At 53.7% G+C, this 15,786-nt stretch overlaps 1 protein-coding gene across 5 annotated transcripts in view; it reads right to left on the bottom strand.

Moving 5' to 3' along the window:
* Positions 1 to 15,786, bottom strand: part of RUSC2 (RUN and SH3 domain containing 2) — a 53,093-nt gene that overhangs the window by 12,301 nt on the left and 25,006 nt on the right. For 4 of the 5 annotated variants that reach the window (XM_083465682.1, XM_083465681.1, XM_083465684.1 and 1 more), the window contains exons 3-6: positions 8,513 to 9,292; positions 7,530 to 7,715; positions 5,191 to 5,334; positions 3,327 to 3,403 (exon numbers count right to left, since the gene is read on the bottom strand). In XM_083465682.1, coding sequence (XP_083321808.1) covers positions 3,327 to 3,403; positions 5,191 to 5,334; positions 7,530 to 7,715; positions 8,513 to 9,292 — 1,187 coding nt within the window. The remainder of the gene's footprint in view (positions 1 to 3,326; positions 3,404 to 5,190; positions 5,335 to 7,529; positions 7,716 to 8,512; positions 9,293 to 15,786) is intronic. The other variant, XM_083465685.1, reaches the window with a different exon arrangement.

Raw genomic sequence — 15,786 nt, 5'->3', positions numbered from 1 at the left:
GCAATAAAGATCAGGCCTTCTGACCGCTGGTTTGCTTCAATTTCTTGGCTGCAGACTTGTTTGACCTTCCAACCTAAGCCTGCGGAACTCACTGCTGCAGGTTGGACTAGAGGAGAATTAGGGGTCCCTCCCAATTCTGTGATTCTATGATCTCTGGTTTAAAGGTGAGAAAGAGTCAGAGAGACAAAGGGTTCCTGCACGAGGCAGGTCAATAAATCTGACCAGGCTCAGATTCATCCTGTTTGACGCTCTCTAAGGATGCTCCAGCCAGGAGAGGACAAAGGGACTGTCTCCTTATGAGATAGTTTCTAGGTATATGTTACTTTTCTAAGCTAAGTCTGCCTTCTGGGATCCGATTGGAAACAGAATGATGTGTGAGTAAACCTTTTTATACTTTTATAGAAGACTGTACCGTGTCTTATCTTTTATGAGGGAATAAGGGGAAATACCAGAACAGTTATTCGAGAGGCTTTAGCGAGCCTGAGCAAACGCATCCGCTGTGAGTTTTAAAGGGGGAATGTTACTCTGCTAAATTGTGGAACTTGTTAACACGAGTTGGAAAGGCTATAATCAAACAATATATCCTCTTCTGCCTCCCTGAATATTCCCACAGATGCAGCCCAGAGCACTTTCCCCCAGGCGGATGACGCACAACACCCCTGCAGAGGAGGCCACCATCCTTTCCCTTTGACAAGCGGAAACTTTGAGAAGCGACTTGGCCGAGGCCACGCAATGAGTCGGGCGGGGGGGGGGATCTGGAGCTGGGACTCTCAGCAATGCCCCCCGCCCAGCCTGTTTGGTCAGTGTGCTCGATTCCTTGCATCTCCTTGCAAGCTCCCCCCTGCAACCCAGTTCAGGGTTTCCGCCCCCACCAGATAAGGCGGGATTAGAGCAGTAAGATTAAGGCGAAACCAGACTTGAACTCGGCCCAGACCAAACTGCAGAAGCCTCAAGCTCCGCAGCGTTAAGGGACGCTCAAGGCTGTGACCTGTCTTGGCTGCAAATCCTCAGGATTACTATAAATAAGCGAGACGTAAACCCTGGCGGGGGGCGGGGGGCAGCTGGAGCCGGGAGGGAGTTTGAGGAACAGGTCAGGGTCACGCGGCTGCCGATGTCTCAGCCTTTCCAGGAACAGGAGAGGCTCCCTTGCCAAACACCCCCGTCTCTGGGAAACAAAACCCTCCCGCTGCAAGACACATTTCCCACTGGCAGAGGGTGCCGGTCATGGAATAACAGAATTGCAGAACTGGAAGGGTCCCAGGGGTCATCCAGGCCAACCCCTGCATCGCAGGAATCTCTGGGCCAAGGCGGAGCTTGAACCCGTGTCCCTGAGATTAAGTCTCATGCTCTACTGACTGATCTAGCTGGTCCTCAAGTCCAACCCCCTGCAGTGCAGGAATCGCAGCTGAAGCGTCTCTGACAGATGGCCAGCCAGCTCTGTTTTAAAAACCTCCAGTGGAGGAGAGTCTTCCACGTTGGTTCTGGTGCTCCCATACGGAGCAGGAGAAAAGAAGCTGGCTCCATCTTCCCTGTGGCAGCCTCTGAGATCTCCTCCCAGGACTCAGCAAAGACACAACTGTTTGAATGCGCTATAAACCTGCAACACCAGATGGCGCCAGAGAGCAGAGATTTTTTATACGTGTTTTTCCATAGGGTTTTTTCCCCTTTTGTTATAATGATCTAATTTCTGATTTATTTATAGCACCCCCCCCCATGTGTAGACCCACCTTCAGTCTCCTCTTCCCCAGGCTAAACATCTCCAACTCCCTGAGGAAGCTACAGTACAGTGGTACCTCTGGTTGCGAATGGGATCCGTTCTGGAGCCCCGTTCACAACCTGAAAGGAACGAAACCCGTGTCTGTGCATGCATGGGTTGCGATTAGCCGATTCTGCGCATGGGCGCGACGTCATTTTGCGCGTCTGCGCATGTGCGAGTGGCAAAACCCGGAAGTAAGCCTTTTTGGTACTTCCGGGTCACCGTGGGACGCAACCTGAAAATGCACAACCTGAAGCAAACACAACAAGAGGTATGACTGTATTCTTTTTCAAGATTCTGCAGAGTCCCCTTGCACCCACAGCCTGGGATTCAATAGGCTTGGGCTCCTACTCTCCTGCCAGGTTTTCCTATGAAGCTTTGCCCAGGATTGCTGCAAGAAGGCAGCAAGGAGAGGGAGGGGTCAAGGAGAGGGAGGGGTCCAGATCCTGACTCCCAAAGGGCTCCTCTTTGGGAGCTGACCTGGGACCTGGCAAACCACGGGACCCCCCTGGCCTCGTCTCCCCACTTGCCCACCGCTCTCCTGATCATTAACGAAGCTGAGCGTTGGAAGACTCGGGAGGGAGAAAAGGACGCACTTTGCCAGCAGGAACAACTGCTTCACGCAACACAGAGCGAATCTATGTAACTCCCTCCCACTGGAGGCAGTGATGGCTTTAAAAGAGGGTTAAGAGATCACCCTGGGTTCGAATCCTGCTTGCTGGTTCTGTGGGATGTGAAACACAAGAGCAGTCAAGTACAACTTTCCTAGAGTGAACATGTTTACACATAGGGAGGACTGTTTGTCTAGCCAGCAGGTAAACTTCCTGTTTCCTTCTGGGCTGGGACAGACTTCCTCTGCATGTGACTAGAGGTGGGCGTGGCCTCACCTGGGCAGGTAACCACAAAAGCACAGGGCAGGGCAGCCACCTCTCTCTTTTGCAACATCTGCTTAGCCAAAGATGCTCTCTTGGCTCCAGCCCAGAGAGGACAAAGGGACTGTCTTCTTATGAGATAGCTTAGAAAAGTAACATATACGTGGAAACTAAGTCTGCCTTCTGGGATCCGATTGTGAACAGAATGTGAGTAAACTCTTTTTATACTTTTATAGAAGACTGTGTCGTGTCTTATCTTTTATGAGGGAATAAGGGGGAAATACCAGAACGGTTATTAGAGAGGCTTTAGCGAGCCTGAGCAAATGCATCCGCTGCAAGTTTAAAAAGGGGAATGTTACTCTGCTAAATTGTGGAACTTGTTAACATAAGTTGGAAAGGCTATAATCAAACAATATATCCTCTCCTGCCTCCCTGAACATTCCCACAGGTTTCCCATGAACAACTGTGAGAAGAGGATGGTGGACTAGGTGGCCCGTTGGCCTGATCCAGGACAGGCTCTTCCTACTTGCGCTAAAGGGACAGGGGCTGTGGGGGGCGCAAGCGATGGTGGTGGCAATGTCTTGAAGGGCAGGGAAGGGCTCTGGGAGCCCCTGGAGGATCCTGGCTGCTGCTGGTGACCTAGACCCAAGGAAGGGGAGGGGAGGCAGAGGGAGAAAAGGAGGAACTTTGGGGCTCACCTTCACCCCAGGATCCCTGCTGGTCCCAAAATGCGCCACAATCAAATCCACAGCCATGTTGATCGCCTTGACGAGACCTGGGGGGCGGAGAAAGAGGGCAGGTGGGTGAGGGCCCTCGCCGTGCATCCTTCACCTGCCCCACACTGCAGAGAAGGTCCCAGGAAGTCCATCCCCAGATGTTTCCTTCTTGGATAAAACTCAAAGAATCCTAGAATTGCAAAGCTCCATCTGGTGTGTCCCTAGCCCCCCTGACATGCATAATAATAATAATAATAATAATAATAATAATAATAATAATAATAATTTATTATTTATACCCCGCCCATCTGGCAGGAAACTTGGAGATCTGAAGGTGTAATCCTGCTGCCTCTATTATCTTTGAGAATTCTGGGAGAATCCTGGCTCCAGGAGCCAGCAGGAATTCCTGCCCAGTTGCAACGGAAGAGGCAGCCCGTCTGCCCCCTACACTTGAGTAGGAGAGAGTGAGAGCCCAGATTGGGGGCGAGGCTCAGCCCCCAAACGTGTTCAAGAGCTTCGGTGCCCGAGTGAGGCTGCTGCCATCTGGAACATGCAAAGATGGGCCACTCAGATAAACTAGAAAGGACCGAATTTCCCAAAGACTCGTTCGGTGCTGGGAGGGGAGGAAGCAACTGGATCCAGCCCATGTGCTGGAGCGCTGACTCTCCCCACACAGGCCATCTCCCCACAACTGCCGGTAGCTGAAGTGGGAGGCAGGGAGAGAGATTGTAATTTTACTCATTTATTCGTCTCTCAATCTCTTTCTCCCAGGAGCTCAAGGCGGTGCTCCCCCTTGTGATAGGAATTTGGAGGTCTCAGATATATGTTCAATGTTCATAAGTGTACCAACCAAGCAAGTACATAGATCAGCACAGGAAGACCGACCTGAAACCATTTTTGATTCCCAAACTGACCAAATGTTTTCTCTGAAAGGTCAAGGAAAATGGAAAAGCCTCCCCATTGTCTTTTTCCTCACAAATCCTGTCTGAAGGGCACATTTAAGATATGAATAGGGTGTGAGCCTGTGACCGGGCCCAGGAACTAAGCATTTATGATTACAAAAGACTGGCCGGGCTCCCCAGGCAATCCAATCAAGTGACCATTAAACAGGTAACCTGGCAGACAGGAGGTAAACAAAGCACCCAGATTTCTGCTGTAGACCTCCCTTTCTGTGATGTAGGTATAATGTGTCTGGGGGGTGGTCTTGAGCTCCAGGGCAGGGAATTTAAAATATCTATATAAGGCCTTGTACGCCATTGTTCTGGGTCCTCCCCCTTTCCTGCACATGAGGGGAGCCCCCTGTTGCAACAGATCAATAAAAATCAGGCTTACGAGCTGCTTTGCTTCTCAATATTCTCTGCTGGGCCTCTGTTCTTTTCTCCTACCAATGGGGAACCTACATAAGGACTCTATATGGGCTCTTGGGTACTCTATAAGGGGAAAAGGGCAGATTTCTGTATGCAACATCCTCCTCAACAACAACCCTGCGAGGCAGGTTGGGCTGAGAGAGGCAGCGACTGGCCCAAGGTTGCCCAGTGAGATTCATGTGGCTGAAAGGGGATTCGAACCCTGGTCCCTCCCAGGTACTTGTCGTTGGAGTCCCCCAGGCCCTGATACGACGCTCAGTGGGTAGCCCCCTCCTCCCCACACTCTCCTTCCTTTATCTGCTCTCCTCATGCACTTGGGGGACACTTTTGGGGTGTTGTCTGTCAATCGCCACTCAATCTGATGCCCCCCAGGGACCAAGAGCCCCCAAGCCCTTTGCTCAGCTGTCTGGCTGAAGGGCAAGGCGGTGGGGAGCCCCACTTCCCTGCCTGGCACCCCACAGATGCTGCCGGGGCCTCACCCTTCTTCTGCAGCAGATCGATGGAGATGGACTCTGTGTTGCCGTCCGGAGAGAGGCAGAATTCGGCCGGGGGCTTTTCCGCCAAGGAGAAATAGTCCGGGAAGAAGTCGGAGTAGTTGAGCTGCGGCTGCTTCAAGGAATGTCCTGCAGGGACAGAGGAGGGGAAGGAGACGGCAGGGTCAGATCTGGCTCCTCTGTGGCATGCGGAGTGGCTGGCACAACCCAGCCAGATGGGCAGGGCATTAATAACAACAACAACAACAACAACAACAACAACAACAACAACAACAACAACAACAACAACAGCAACAATAATGTAAGAGCAAAAGTAGAGCCCTGTATCTGGATCAGGCCAAAGGGGGCCCATTTAATCCAGCCTCCTGTCCCCACACCCAGAGCAACTCTCCCCTCCTGGGGTTTCCAGCAACCGGGATCCAGAAGTGAAGCTGCCTCTGCCGGTCGGCAGAGTATGGTCTTCATGGCTCGTAGCCACTGGGAGAGATCGGTCCTCCATGAATTTGTCTAATTCTCTTTTAAATCCACCCGAGTGGCAGGGAGTTCCATAGTTCAACACTGCGCTGCATGAAGAAGGCCTTTCTTTTATCTATCCTGAAGGAGCAAAGGTTGGCTCTGGGGCTGGAGGGGGCTGTTGTCAGCCAGCTTTCACCTCCAGCCTCAGTTTCCCCACGGAAAAGGGGAGAGCAGCTCCCTGGGGAGGGGGGTGACAGAGGGGGACTTCCTGCCCCGCCAGGAGGACCGGCTGAGGCTGGGAGGGGTCTCTCCTGGGCAACATCCAGGGACATTTCCCTGCAGCAACATCCTAGGAAGGGCTTGGGTGATATCAGGGGCCGGGCGGATTTTGCCTGGCCCTGCACAGCTCCTGACTCTGCCCTGAAGGACCAAACTGGCATTTTGGCGGCTCTGTCCTTATAGGAGGGATGGCTAAAGACAAAGCTATGAATGCCATAAATCCGAATCAGTTGCTGTTCCGACTGAGGCTGCCATCCTGTCTCTCCATCTAGTCCAGGTACGTCCAACTGTATAAAGACCACGATCTACTCCTAGTACAATAAAACTGGGAGTGATCTACCCATTGGCATTGCACAGAGTAGCTGAGCTTTTTTTGGGTGGAGAGACCAAAGCTGTTGATCTTTCTTCATGGGGGGAGACCAAAGTTGCATTAAATAGCTCACTCTACAGCCTGCAGCTCTCATGCCGTCACACACTTTCCCCACAGATGCAGGAAAATAAGGCAATCACTAAAGCGCTGGCAGCAGCAAGGGGAAAGAGCAAGGGGGGTGGGGCGCTCAGTGATCGATCAGGATCACGCCAAGAACCACAATCAACCAGGAACACCCCGTGGTCAACCGGTAGATGGCGTTCGACTGGCTGGACATGCCTGATCTAGTCCCTGCAAAGTAACGGCTGGGCTGCCATCCCACCAGCCTGGGCCCACAAGGGCATCCTCAAGGCCCACTGGCTTCCCTTGGACTCTGGGTCAGCAACAAAGCTCCCTGGCTGCCATCTTGGGCCAGCCTGGCCTCCCTCGCAGGGCTGTCGTGGGCATTAAGTGGCGAGTGGGGAGAGCCGTGCCTGCCAGCTTGAGATGGGATATACGGGGAAGACACACTTTCTTCCCTCCTAAAAAGGGTGTGTGTGCGTCTTATGGAGCGAATGCAGGATGCGCAGCTATCCCAGAAGCCAAAACAGCAAGAGGGAGAGCTGTGCAGTACTTCTGGGTCGCTGGCTTTCCAGCGAAGCAGGATGAGAGACGGAAGGGGCTCTGTAAGGGCTCCTTCCCATCCCTCATCCTGCTTCGCTGGGAAGCCAGCAGACCAAGAGGCGCTGTGCAACTCTCTCTCTTGCTGTGCTGGCTGAAGAGGCAATGCGCAGCTATCGCGGAAGTCAGCACAGCTCTTGGTCCGCTGGCTTCAAGCTGCGCAGCTTGCCCTGGCTTTCCGGGAGGTGGGAGAAGGCATGGAGGGCAGCCTGTCAGTCCCTTCTCCCACCTCCCAGAAAAGCCAGCAAGAGCCGCTCTATCTTTAAAGAGCCGCGCCGAGCGAGCCTGTCTGTGACTCTTGCTGACTTTTCTTGTTTTCCTCCTCTAAAAACTAGGTGCGTCTTATGGTCGGGTGCGTCTCATAGCGTGAAAAAAATGGTATATGATTTCAGAGACAGGGGGGTGGCATTCATGGCCCGCCGCTGAGTCCTCTCCTCCCATCCTGCCCTTCTAGGGGGTCCCTCCAAGGCCCCCTTTCAGCCCCCCTCCCCACCCAGAAGGAAGAGGGGAGGAGAGCCGCCCGCTGGCTGCCACAGCCCCACGGGAGGAGGGGGCCCACCGTTGAGTCTGCAGCTGGCGCGGCCCGTGCTCAAGGGGAGCTCGAAGATGGGGTTCCTCCAGGGCTGCCTGCCCTCCGGCTGCTTCCAGTCCAGGCTGCCGGCCAGCCCCGAAATGCGGTCCAGGCCCAGGGGGTTCCTCCGCCGGTACTCCCGCCACTTGAGGGCTTGCGGAGAGAGGTGGTTGGCTGGGGGGGGCACCCGGGACGAGGCGGGGGCAGCCGGAAGGAGAGATGGGGGAGAAGGAGAGGGGCAGAAAAGTGGGGGGGGCAAAGGAGAGGAGGCAGGAACAGAGACAGGCAGTTAGTAGCAGCAGCAGCAGCATCGGGGTGTTCAAGCGGTGAAGCCCCCCAAAAGGTGCAGGGGAAACACACCTGGAGGGCACACCTGAGCGGGGCAGGTGGGGCAGGAGGCAGCTGGGCAGAGGAGGCTGCAGGGACCCCCGGCCATCCGATGCTTCAGAGGCCTTTTGCACACATGCACACAGGCATATTCTGCAGAATCCTAGAACTGTTGAAAGGGGCCCCTAGAGTCATCTAGACCACCCCCTGCAATGCAAGATGCATCTCAGTTCCGGCACAGCCTGGCTTTCTCAGGGAGGGGAGTTGGAGAGGCGGAAAGGACAGGAGTCAGTGCACCCCCAGAACTGGAGCCAGTCCTTGGCCAAAGACAGGCCCATCCATCCCCTGCCCCCCCAGCTGCTCCCCAGGGGGAGGTCACGGGGGGCACCCTCACTCACAGGCAGTGGGACCCTTGGCCCAGAGATGGTGCCTTGGCACGCGTTCCCCAAAAGCAGGACCCACCCGGGCTGGCGCTGGCAGCCTGACCACGGCAGCCTATATCTCCCCCCAACACCCAGTGATTTTGGGCCCCCTGCAATGACGGAAAATGGCATAGCCCACCCCCAACCCCATGCACACTCCCAGATCTTTCCCCAACCCCCCCAACGCTCTGCTGCATGACCGTCTCTGGACCAGCTACCCACCATTGAGCGGCCGAGGGCCCAGCGATCCTGCGCCCAGAGCCTCGCTGCAGCCGAGGGGCCACTGGGGCTCCCCGTGGTCGCCTGGCCTGGCCAGGATCAGCCCGGGGGGCATCAGGGGAGGCAGGGCGGTGCTGTGGTGGAGCTGGCGCTCGGGCGCAGGGGCATCCAGTTCTGGCAGCAGCACGGAAGCCTTTGTGGGCGCGGGCGGGGGGCTCTCCTTCTTGGCCTGCAGGGTGGTGCCGTTGGCGTTGCTGCTGAGGTTGGCAGCCTGGCTTCCTGCAGGAGGGGAAGTCCCAGCGGGCAGGAGGTTGGCAGAGACCGGGCAAGACCTGCTCCGGGGCGGGTGGCTCTCGTTGCCCGGCGAGCAGGAGGAGGAGGAGGAGGAGTCCGCGCTCCGGAAAAAAGGCACGTTGTTTCGCACGGGGGAGTAGCTGCCCAGCGGGGATGGGCGCGTGGTCTCCGGCACGGGCCTCCTGGCACAGCCGTCCCCCAGGGAGGCCGCCCCGTCCGCCGAGCGCTGGCCATGCCCCAGGGCCGCCGCCTGGACCACCATCTCGGCCGAGGTGGCGGAGGCCGAGGACTGGGAGGCGGAGGAGAGAGTCTGGCTGGCGGCCGAGCGGCTGTAGAGCTGGGAGAGGCTGGCGGCAAAGTGGCTGTGCAAGGCCCGCGCCTTGGGCTGCTTGGCAAAGTGGTGCTGGAACACAAAGGGCTGGATGGGCAGGGTGGTCGGGCGCTGGGCCTTGCTGTAGCGCACCACCGACTTGCTGTCCGCTGCGCCGCCTGCAGAGGGAGAGAGAGACAGCGTGAAAGGACACCCGGGGACCCAGGCGCCTCTTCTCCCAGTGCCCAAAGGCCCCATAGAAGATTGGACTGCAGATAGACTGCCTCTGGAGCTGGAAGTTCCATAAGAGCATGAGAAGAGATAGTTGGGTCAGGCCAAAGGGGGCTAAGGATATCTCTAAGGACAAATATCTCTAAGGATGTAGTTTTATAAGAATTCTAAGGTCCCAAATAAAACATAAATGTTCATAAATGTACAAGGCAAACACATACATAAGTATATAAACCACGTGTCTGAAATAGTACAGGGGAGCAATCCTGAAGCCATTTTGACTCTCCCAAATTGACCTCAAATATTTCTCTGCAAGGAGGAAGGAGAAGGGGAAAGCTTTCCTTTTTTAAAAAAAAAGATATTTATTAAAGTTTCACAAATTATATCAAACACAACAATACAAACAAACACAAACAAAAAAAAGAACAGGTATAATTTCAGAACCTTATTTTCTTAAAACTTACTTCACCGACCTCCTCATACCTCCCCTTTCTGCATTCCCATTTCAAATGTTTAGTTCAGCAAATCCTCACCCTTAATTTTATCTAATTGTTGAGAAGGGGAAAGCTTTCCAAAGGTCTTTGCACTGTAGGGGCTTAAACCTCCCTTTTCAAATACAGCCTGGCAAGTATCTCTTAAGCGGCGCACACTCTCAATATGCCTAAGAGGTTCAGGAAGTATTTACCATCTCCGAGGAATGGCCAGGCTACCCAGAAAATGCAACCAAGTAAGGCCTTATCAGGTATCCTGGCAGAAAGGAGAGAAGCAACACGCTCAAATTTCTGCTGGAGACCACCTCTTTCTGTGATGTATGTATGATGTTTTGGGGGGTGGTCTTGGGCGAATTACAAAGCCACTCTCACCTCATCCCTCTGCACTCATATCAGGATGGACACTCGATGAACAGTTAGCTGGAAGCATCCACTGCGCATAGGAGCCAACTCCATGGGGCCAAGGGCTCTTCAATCCCCCAATAAAGTATTTGAGGGAGCCAGCCCCCCCCCCAAGTTGATGGGTATTGCCATTCATGTGGTGTGCGTGCCCCATGCCACGTGATTGATTATGTGGGTTGGGGCTTACCTGAGGCCCCCCCCCAATATTTTATTCAAGTTTGTGCTCCTCTGTGTGTGTTACTTTTTGCAGTGAAAGGCTCCGTCTTTGGCATAAATGTCTGTGAAATGATGCCCACCACAGACGCTGTCTAGTCTAAGTGCCTCCATCCCTCTGGAAACCTGAGTCAGAGGCAGCCTGGCAGGTGCTGCTCTGGGCTTCTCCCCGAGGTTGGCGTGACCCTCCCAGGAGAATCACACAGGCAGCCCCTTTCGGAGGCTCTGGGTCAGTGTGCCCAGGAGCAAAAGGGAAGGGGAGAAGGGGAGGGCAGTGTGATAAGAACTTTAAGGTCTTAGATATGTAATCAATGTTCATAAATGTACCAAGCAAACACGTACGTAAATATATAAACCACATGTCTGAAAACCCCACAGAAAAAAGTCCTGAACAATTTGACCTCAATTATTTCTCTGCAAGGTCAAAGTGGGAAACCTCCCCATTGTCTTTTCCCTTCACAAATCCTGTCTTAAGGGCACATTTAAGATATGAATAGGGTGTGAGCCTGTGACCTGGCTCAGGAACTAAGTATTTCTCATTACAAAAGACTGGCCAGGCTCCCCAGACAATCCAATCAAGAGACCATTTAACAGGTAACCTGGCAGACAGGAGGTAAACAAAGCACTCAGATTTCTGCTGTAGACCGCCCTTTCTGTGATGTAGTTATGATGTATCTGGGAGGTGGTCTTAGGTTACACCCCTTCTGTGATGTATGTATGATGTATGGAGGGGTGGTCTGGAGCTCCAGGGCAGGGAATTAAAAACGTCTATATAAGACCTTTCGCGCCATTGTTCAGGGTTCCTCCTCCTCCTCCTGCGTGGGAGGGCAGCCCCCTGTTGCAACAGATCAATAAAGATCAAGCTTACTAGCTGCTTTGCTTCTCAATATTCTCTGCTTGGCCTGTGTTATTTTCTCCTACCAATAGGGAACCTACGTAAGGACTCTATATGGGCTCTTGGAAACCTCATAAGGGAAAAAGGTCAGATTTTTGTTTACAACAGCAGGCAGAACGGGGCCTCCTCCCGGATGGTCAAGCCAGTCCTTTTGCTGAGGCCGACTGGCCCCTTCGGCTCTGCTGGACTCTCCTTTCCATGGTCCAGGGAAAGAGGCTCCTGGAATCCCAGAGAAGCCTCTTCCAACCCACAACGTTGTCCTTAAAAGCTCTGAGAAGTTCCCTAAAGACAAGCTCAGGCCACCTCTTCTGTACCTTGGTTGTCAAACACCTTGAGACTCAAACGTTTTGGTTCCCAAACATCAAAAACCCAAAAGTGAGTGTTCCAGTTTGTGAAGGTTTTTTGAAAGCTGAACGTCCAATTGAGTACAGGAAGTACCTCAAACTGGACAAGGAAGCAACCCACCTCCCTCTTGATTCCGGCCACATTTTGCATCTTCACATTGACTTGGAAGAGCTGGAAGGCCCCAAGGGTCATTGTGATAAGAATTTTGAGGTCTCAGATATATATTAAATGCTCATAAATGTACCAACCAAGCACATACATAGATCAGCACAGGAAGACCGACCTGAAACCATTTTGATTCCCAAACTGACCAAATGTTTTCTCTGCAAGGTCAAAGGGAATTGGAAAAGCCTCCCCATTGACTTTTCCTTCACAAATCCTGTCTTAAGGGCACATTTAAGAGATGAATAGGGTGTGAGCCTGTGACTGGCTCAGGAACTAAGTATTTATCATTACAAAAGACTGGCCAGGCTCCCCAGGCAATCCAATCAAGTGACCATTAAACAGGTAACCTGGCAGACAGGAGGTAAACAAAGCACTCAGATTTCTGCTGTAGACCGCCCTTTCTGTGATGTAGGTATGATGTATCTGAGGCAATTTCAAAAGTCTGTATAAGGGTTTGCACACCATAGTTCTGGGTTCCTCCTCCTCCTGCGTGTGAGGGGAGCACCCTGTTGCAACAGATCAAGAAAGATCAGGCTTACTAGCTGCTTTGCTTCTCAATATTCTGTGCTTGGCCTCTCTTATTTTCTCCCACCGATAGGGAACCTATTTTAGGACTCTATATGGGCTCTTGGATTTTTGTTTACAACATCATCTAGTTCAACCCTCTGCAATTCAGTTTACCTCTCTGCCCCTGCCTTGAAAGCCTCCCTTCATATTTGCTGCGGCCTCCTAGGGATGTGGTGGCAGAGCCCTGCCTGGTCCTCTGGCTCAGGGGCAGCAGCCCCCAACCCTGGGAAAGAAGACCATGCCAGGCCAGCGCCAAGCCCAGGAGGGATCACCCAGGTGCCCGAGGAATGAAAACCAGCAAGGCCACAAACCAGGGCGCACTGCTGTCTCTCATTCAGTTGAAGGCATGGCTGAACCTTCCAGGTTTATTTATTATTAAATGTACATCCCATCCTTCCTCCCAGAGGAGCCCACAAAGTGAGAAAGCAACCCAAGCACCTTACAAACAACTTCACAGCAGATGGAGAGCAGGAAAGATCTCCGCTTAAAAGGCTCCTTGAGAGAGGAAGGGCTTCAGCAGGTGCCAAAAAAGCGGCAGAGGCTGCCTAATATCCCAGCGGAAGGAAAATGCCAGGCAAAGCAGGATGGGGGCTCAACCGGCAGCTCCTGTGGGAGCCACAAGTCTGGCCGCCCCCAGAGGGACTTTGGCATCTGCCTGGGCAAGGAAGCCTCGCTCAGCCTCAGAGAATGGCGCAGGCCAACCCGGCAGGGCCGTTGTACGGGTTTCGAGGCTGCCGCCGCGTGTGCCAAGCAGTCAGAGCCCTCAGACAGTGCAGGGCAAGTCATTAGTGGTGCTAATTGGAATATCTGAAGGCCTTTTTGGGACCAAGCCATGGTCTAAAGGGGAACCATGAGTCAGCCCAGTTCTGCCCCTGGACAAAGCAATCAGGCGCATCCTGCTAACATCACCAGATCCTTGGATCCAGTCAGGATTTCATACAAGCATCTGAAAAGGGGAGAACAGCTTTTCAGAGGCTGTGCTGGACGAGGCCCTGGAAAAACCGTGTCAAGCTGGAAGGATGGAGCAGGGAGGCTCTAAAAGCGCCCCATGGGTGGGTGTGTAGGAGTCAGCAGTGGGGGGGGGGCAGGACCAGGGCCCTCCCTCCCCCCCCCCGATTCACAGCTCCCTTCCCCCCTTGAACCATCTATGTGTAGGGGGGGCTGTGGGGGTTTGAGCCTCTGCCCTGGACCCTCTTGGAAGGGGGTCCATCTGAACCAGCAAGAGAACCCCACCCCCACCCCTCGATGGGGGCTGCAAGGCATGTTTGCCTCTTCCTCCTCATGCAAGAGGGTCTCCAACACCCCCCCCCCACACACACCCCAATCCCTCCAGACCTTGTTGTTTCCCTTGGGATGTCCTGGGCTGGCTCTCCCGGCAGCCGGAGGTGTTTTCTTCCCTGGGAGAGGAAGGCGGAGATCAGCTGCCTTGGCCCCTCCCTGAAATGGGAGCCCAGCTGCGCCACACGAGGGTCTCCTCCTGCTGCTGCTTCGAGCACAAGACCAGCTTCTCCCCTTTCAGCTCCTCGCCTCCAGGCCAGGTTCCCACTTGGGAGACGACTCTGAGCCGCTTCGCTTTGGACAGAGATCTCTCCAAGGGGGACAATTCCTGCCTCCAGGAAGGGTCTCTGGTCCTGCCAGGAGCCCCAGGAAGGTCGGGAACTGGGGAGTCCCATATGCACCCTCCCCAGGAAACTGGGTGGCAGCTGCAAGGAGACCAGGGGGGGGGTTATTACGTGTTATGCTGGAGTGGGTGAAGAAAATAATGTTTATAGATAGCAGACAGACCAAGAACCAGAAGTTCTTTAGCTTCTTAACTTCGCTTTCTCTCTCTCTTCTAAATCTTTTCCTATTCCTTTTTTATCCCTCCCTCCCTCCCTCCCTCCCTCCCTTCCCTTCCCTCTCCCCTCCTCTCCTCTCTCCTCTTTCTCTTTTTTGCCTTTAGATTAATGTTTTAGTTTGGCCAAAAATGAGAGAGAATATTCAACTGCCTGACTTGACATCTTTCCGCAGGCCTTTGGTTTGGACTCAGCCTGACCCTTATGTTTCCCGTCCCGTTATGGTTCTGATCCATGGACTACTTTTAAAATGAGGCTGCATTTTAAATTGCATTTTAACCTATATTTTAAATTGTGTTTTTCCCCCCATTATGTTTTTATTGTAATTTTACTGGTGTTAGCCACCCTGAGCCCAGCTCTGGCCAGGGAGGGCAAGGTATATTATTCTTATTCTTATTCTTATTAACAATAATCTTTGTATTCTTCCTTATAAAAAGAAAAAAAGGCACAGCAGACCAAGGGGGGGGGGTGTGCCAGGGCCCCAAACTGAAGGGAGTGCAGAGAAGAGGCAAAGCTGCCCTTGAGGCCAGGAAGGGCCAGGGAGCATCTTTGAGGCCAGGACCCTTCCTGGTCCAGGGTGCGAAAGGGCAGTGGGAATGTCCAGACGGTGGTGGGTGGACTGAGGAGCCTCTGCTCTAAGTGCTCCTGAGCACGGATCCCCCTGGCAGGGGACTGGACAAGCCACCTTCTCGAGAGTAAAGGATTTGAGAGGAGTTGTAAGACAAATACTGGGCAGGCTTTGGGATCGGGGCCCGTTCCTGCCGCAGGAGGGTGCTGTGTGGCTTCCGAGCAAAGCCTGCCCCAAGGAGGCTCTTTGCACCCCCAGAGCCACCCCTTCCCTTCCTTCTCTGCTCACCTGCCGTTGGACGGCAAGACCAGCCAGGGATCTGGCCCTTGTGGGCACATTTCAGATCCTCAGCAAGCCAAGTCACACGGTGGCATCAAGCAGGCAACAGAAACCAGGAGAAAGGTTTCGCTGCAAACCTCTGGGAGATGCTTCTCGAGAACAGAGGCTGCCCTTTGGGCAGGTGCTGTCAACAGAAAGCTAGGAATCTCCTCCTTGTTCCAATGCTGGTCCCCAGGATGCCTGAGCCCCAGACCAGCAGAGGCCAAGAGGTGGGGGGGCACAGCACCCCGGGGCCAACACACAGCCCGCCAAGTGCCCATGGGCGAGAGGGCTCTCAAGGGCGACTCTTGGCCTCCCCAAAGGCCGCAATGCTGGGATAACCAGGGAGGAAAGTTCTCTTGTCCTCAAATCCTGCTTGCGTCTGGTCAGCCATTGTGAACTGGAGGGGCCACAGGCCTGATCCAGTCGGCTCGTCATTTGCTCTAATCTGAAAAGGGCATTCTGGCCATCGCCCCTGAATTTTCCCCATTGATCTTTGGGTATTTGGAGTTTTTGCTTTGCATTTTAAGTTTCAGAGACTTGCCTCAGAGCGGAGAGTTGGCTCCCCTCCCCAAACCGCCACACTAACCTCTCCGTACATAAAAAGACAAGGCCCTTTAATTCAGACCAAATGGCTGCAGCT

Source organism: Podarcis liolepis (assembly GCF_965112155.1).
Source record: "Podarcis liolepis genome assembly, chromosome: 11".
NCBI lineage: Eukaryota > Metazoa > Chordata > Lepidosauria > Squamata > Lacertidae > Podarcis > Podarcis liolepis.
This window is presented reverse-complemented; position numbering and strand designations above follow the sequence as displayed.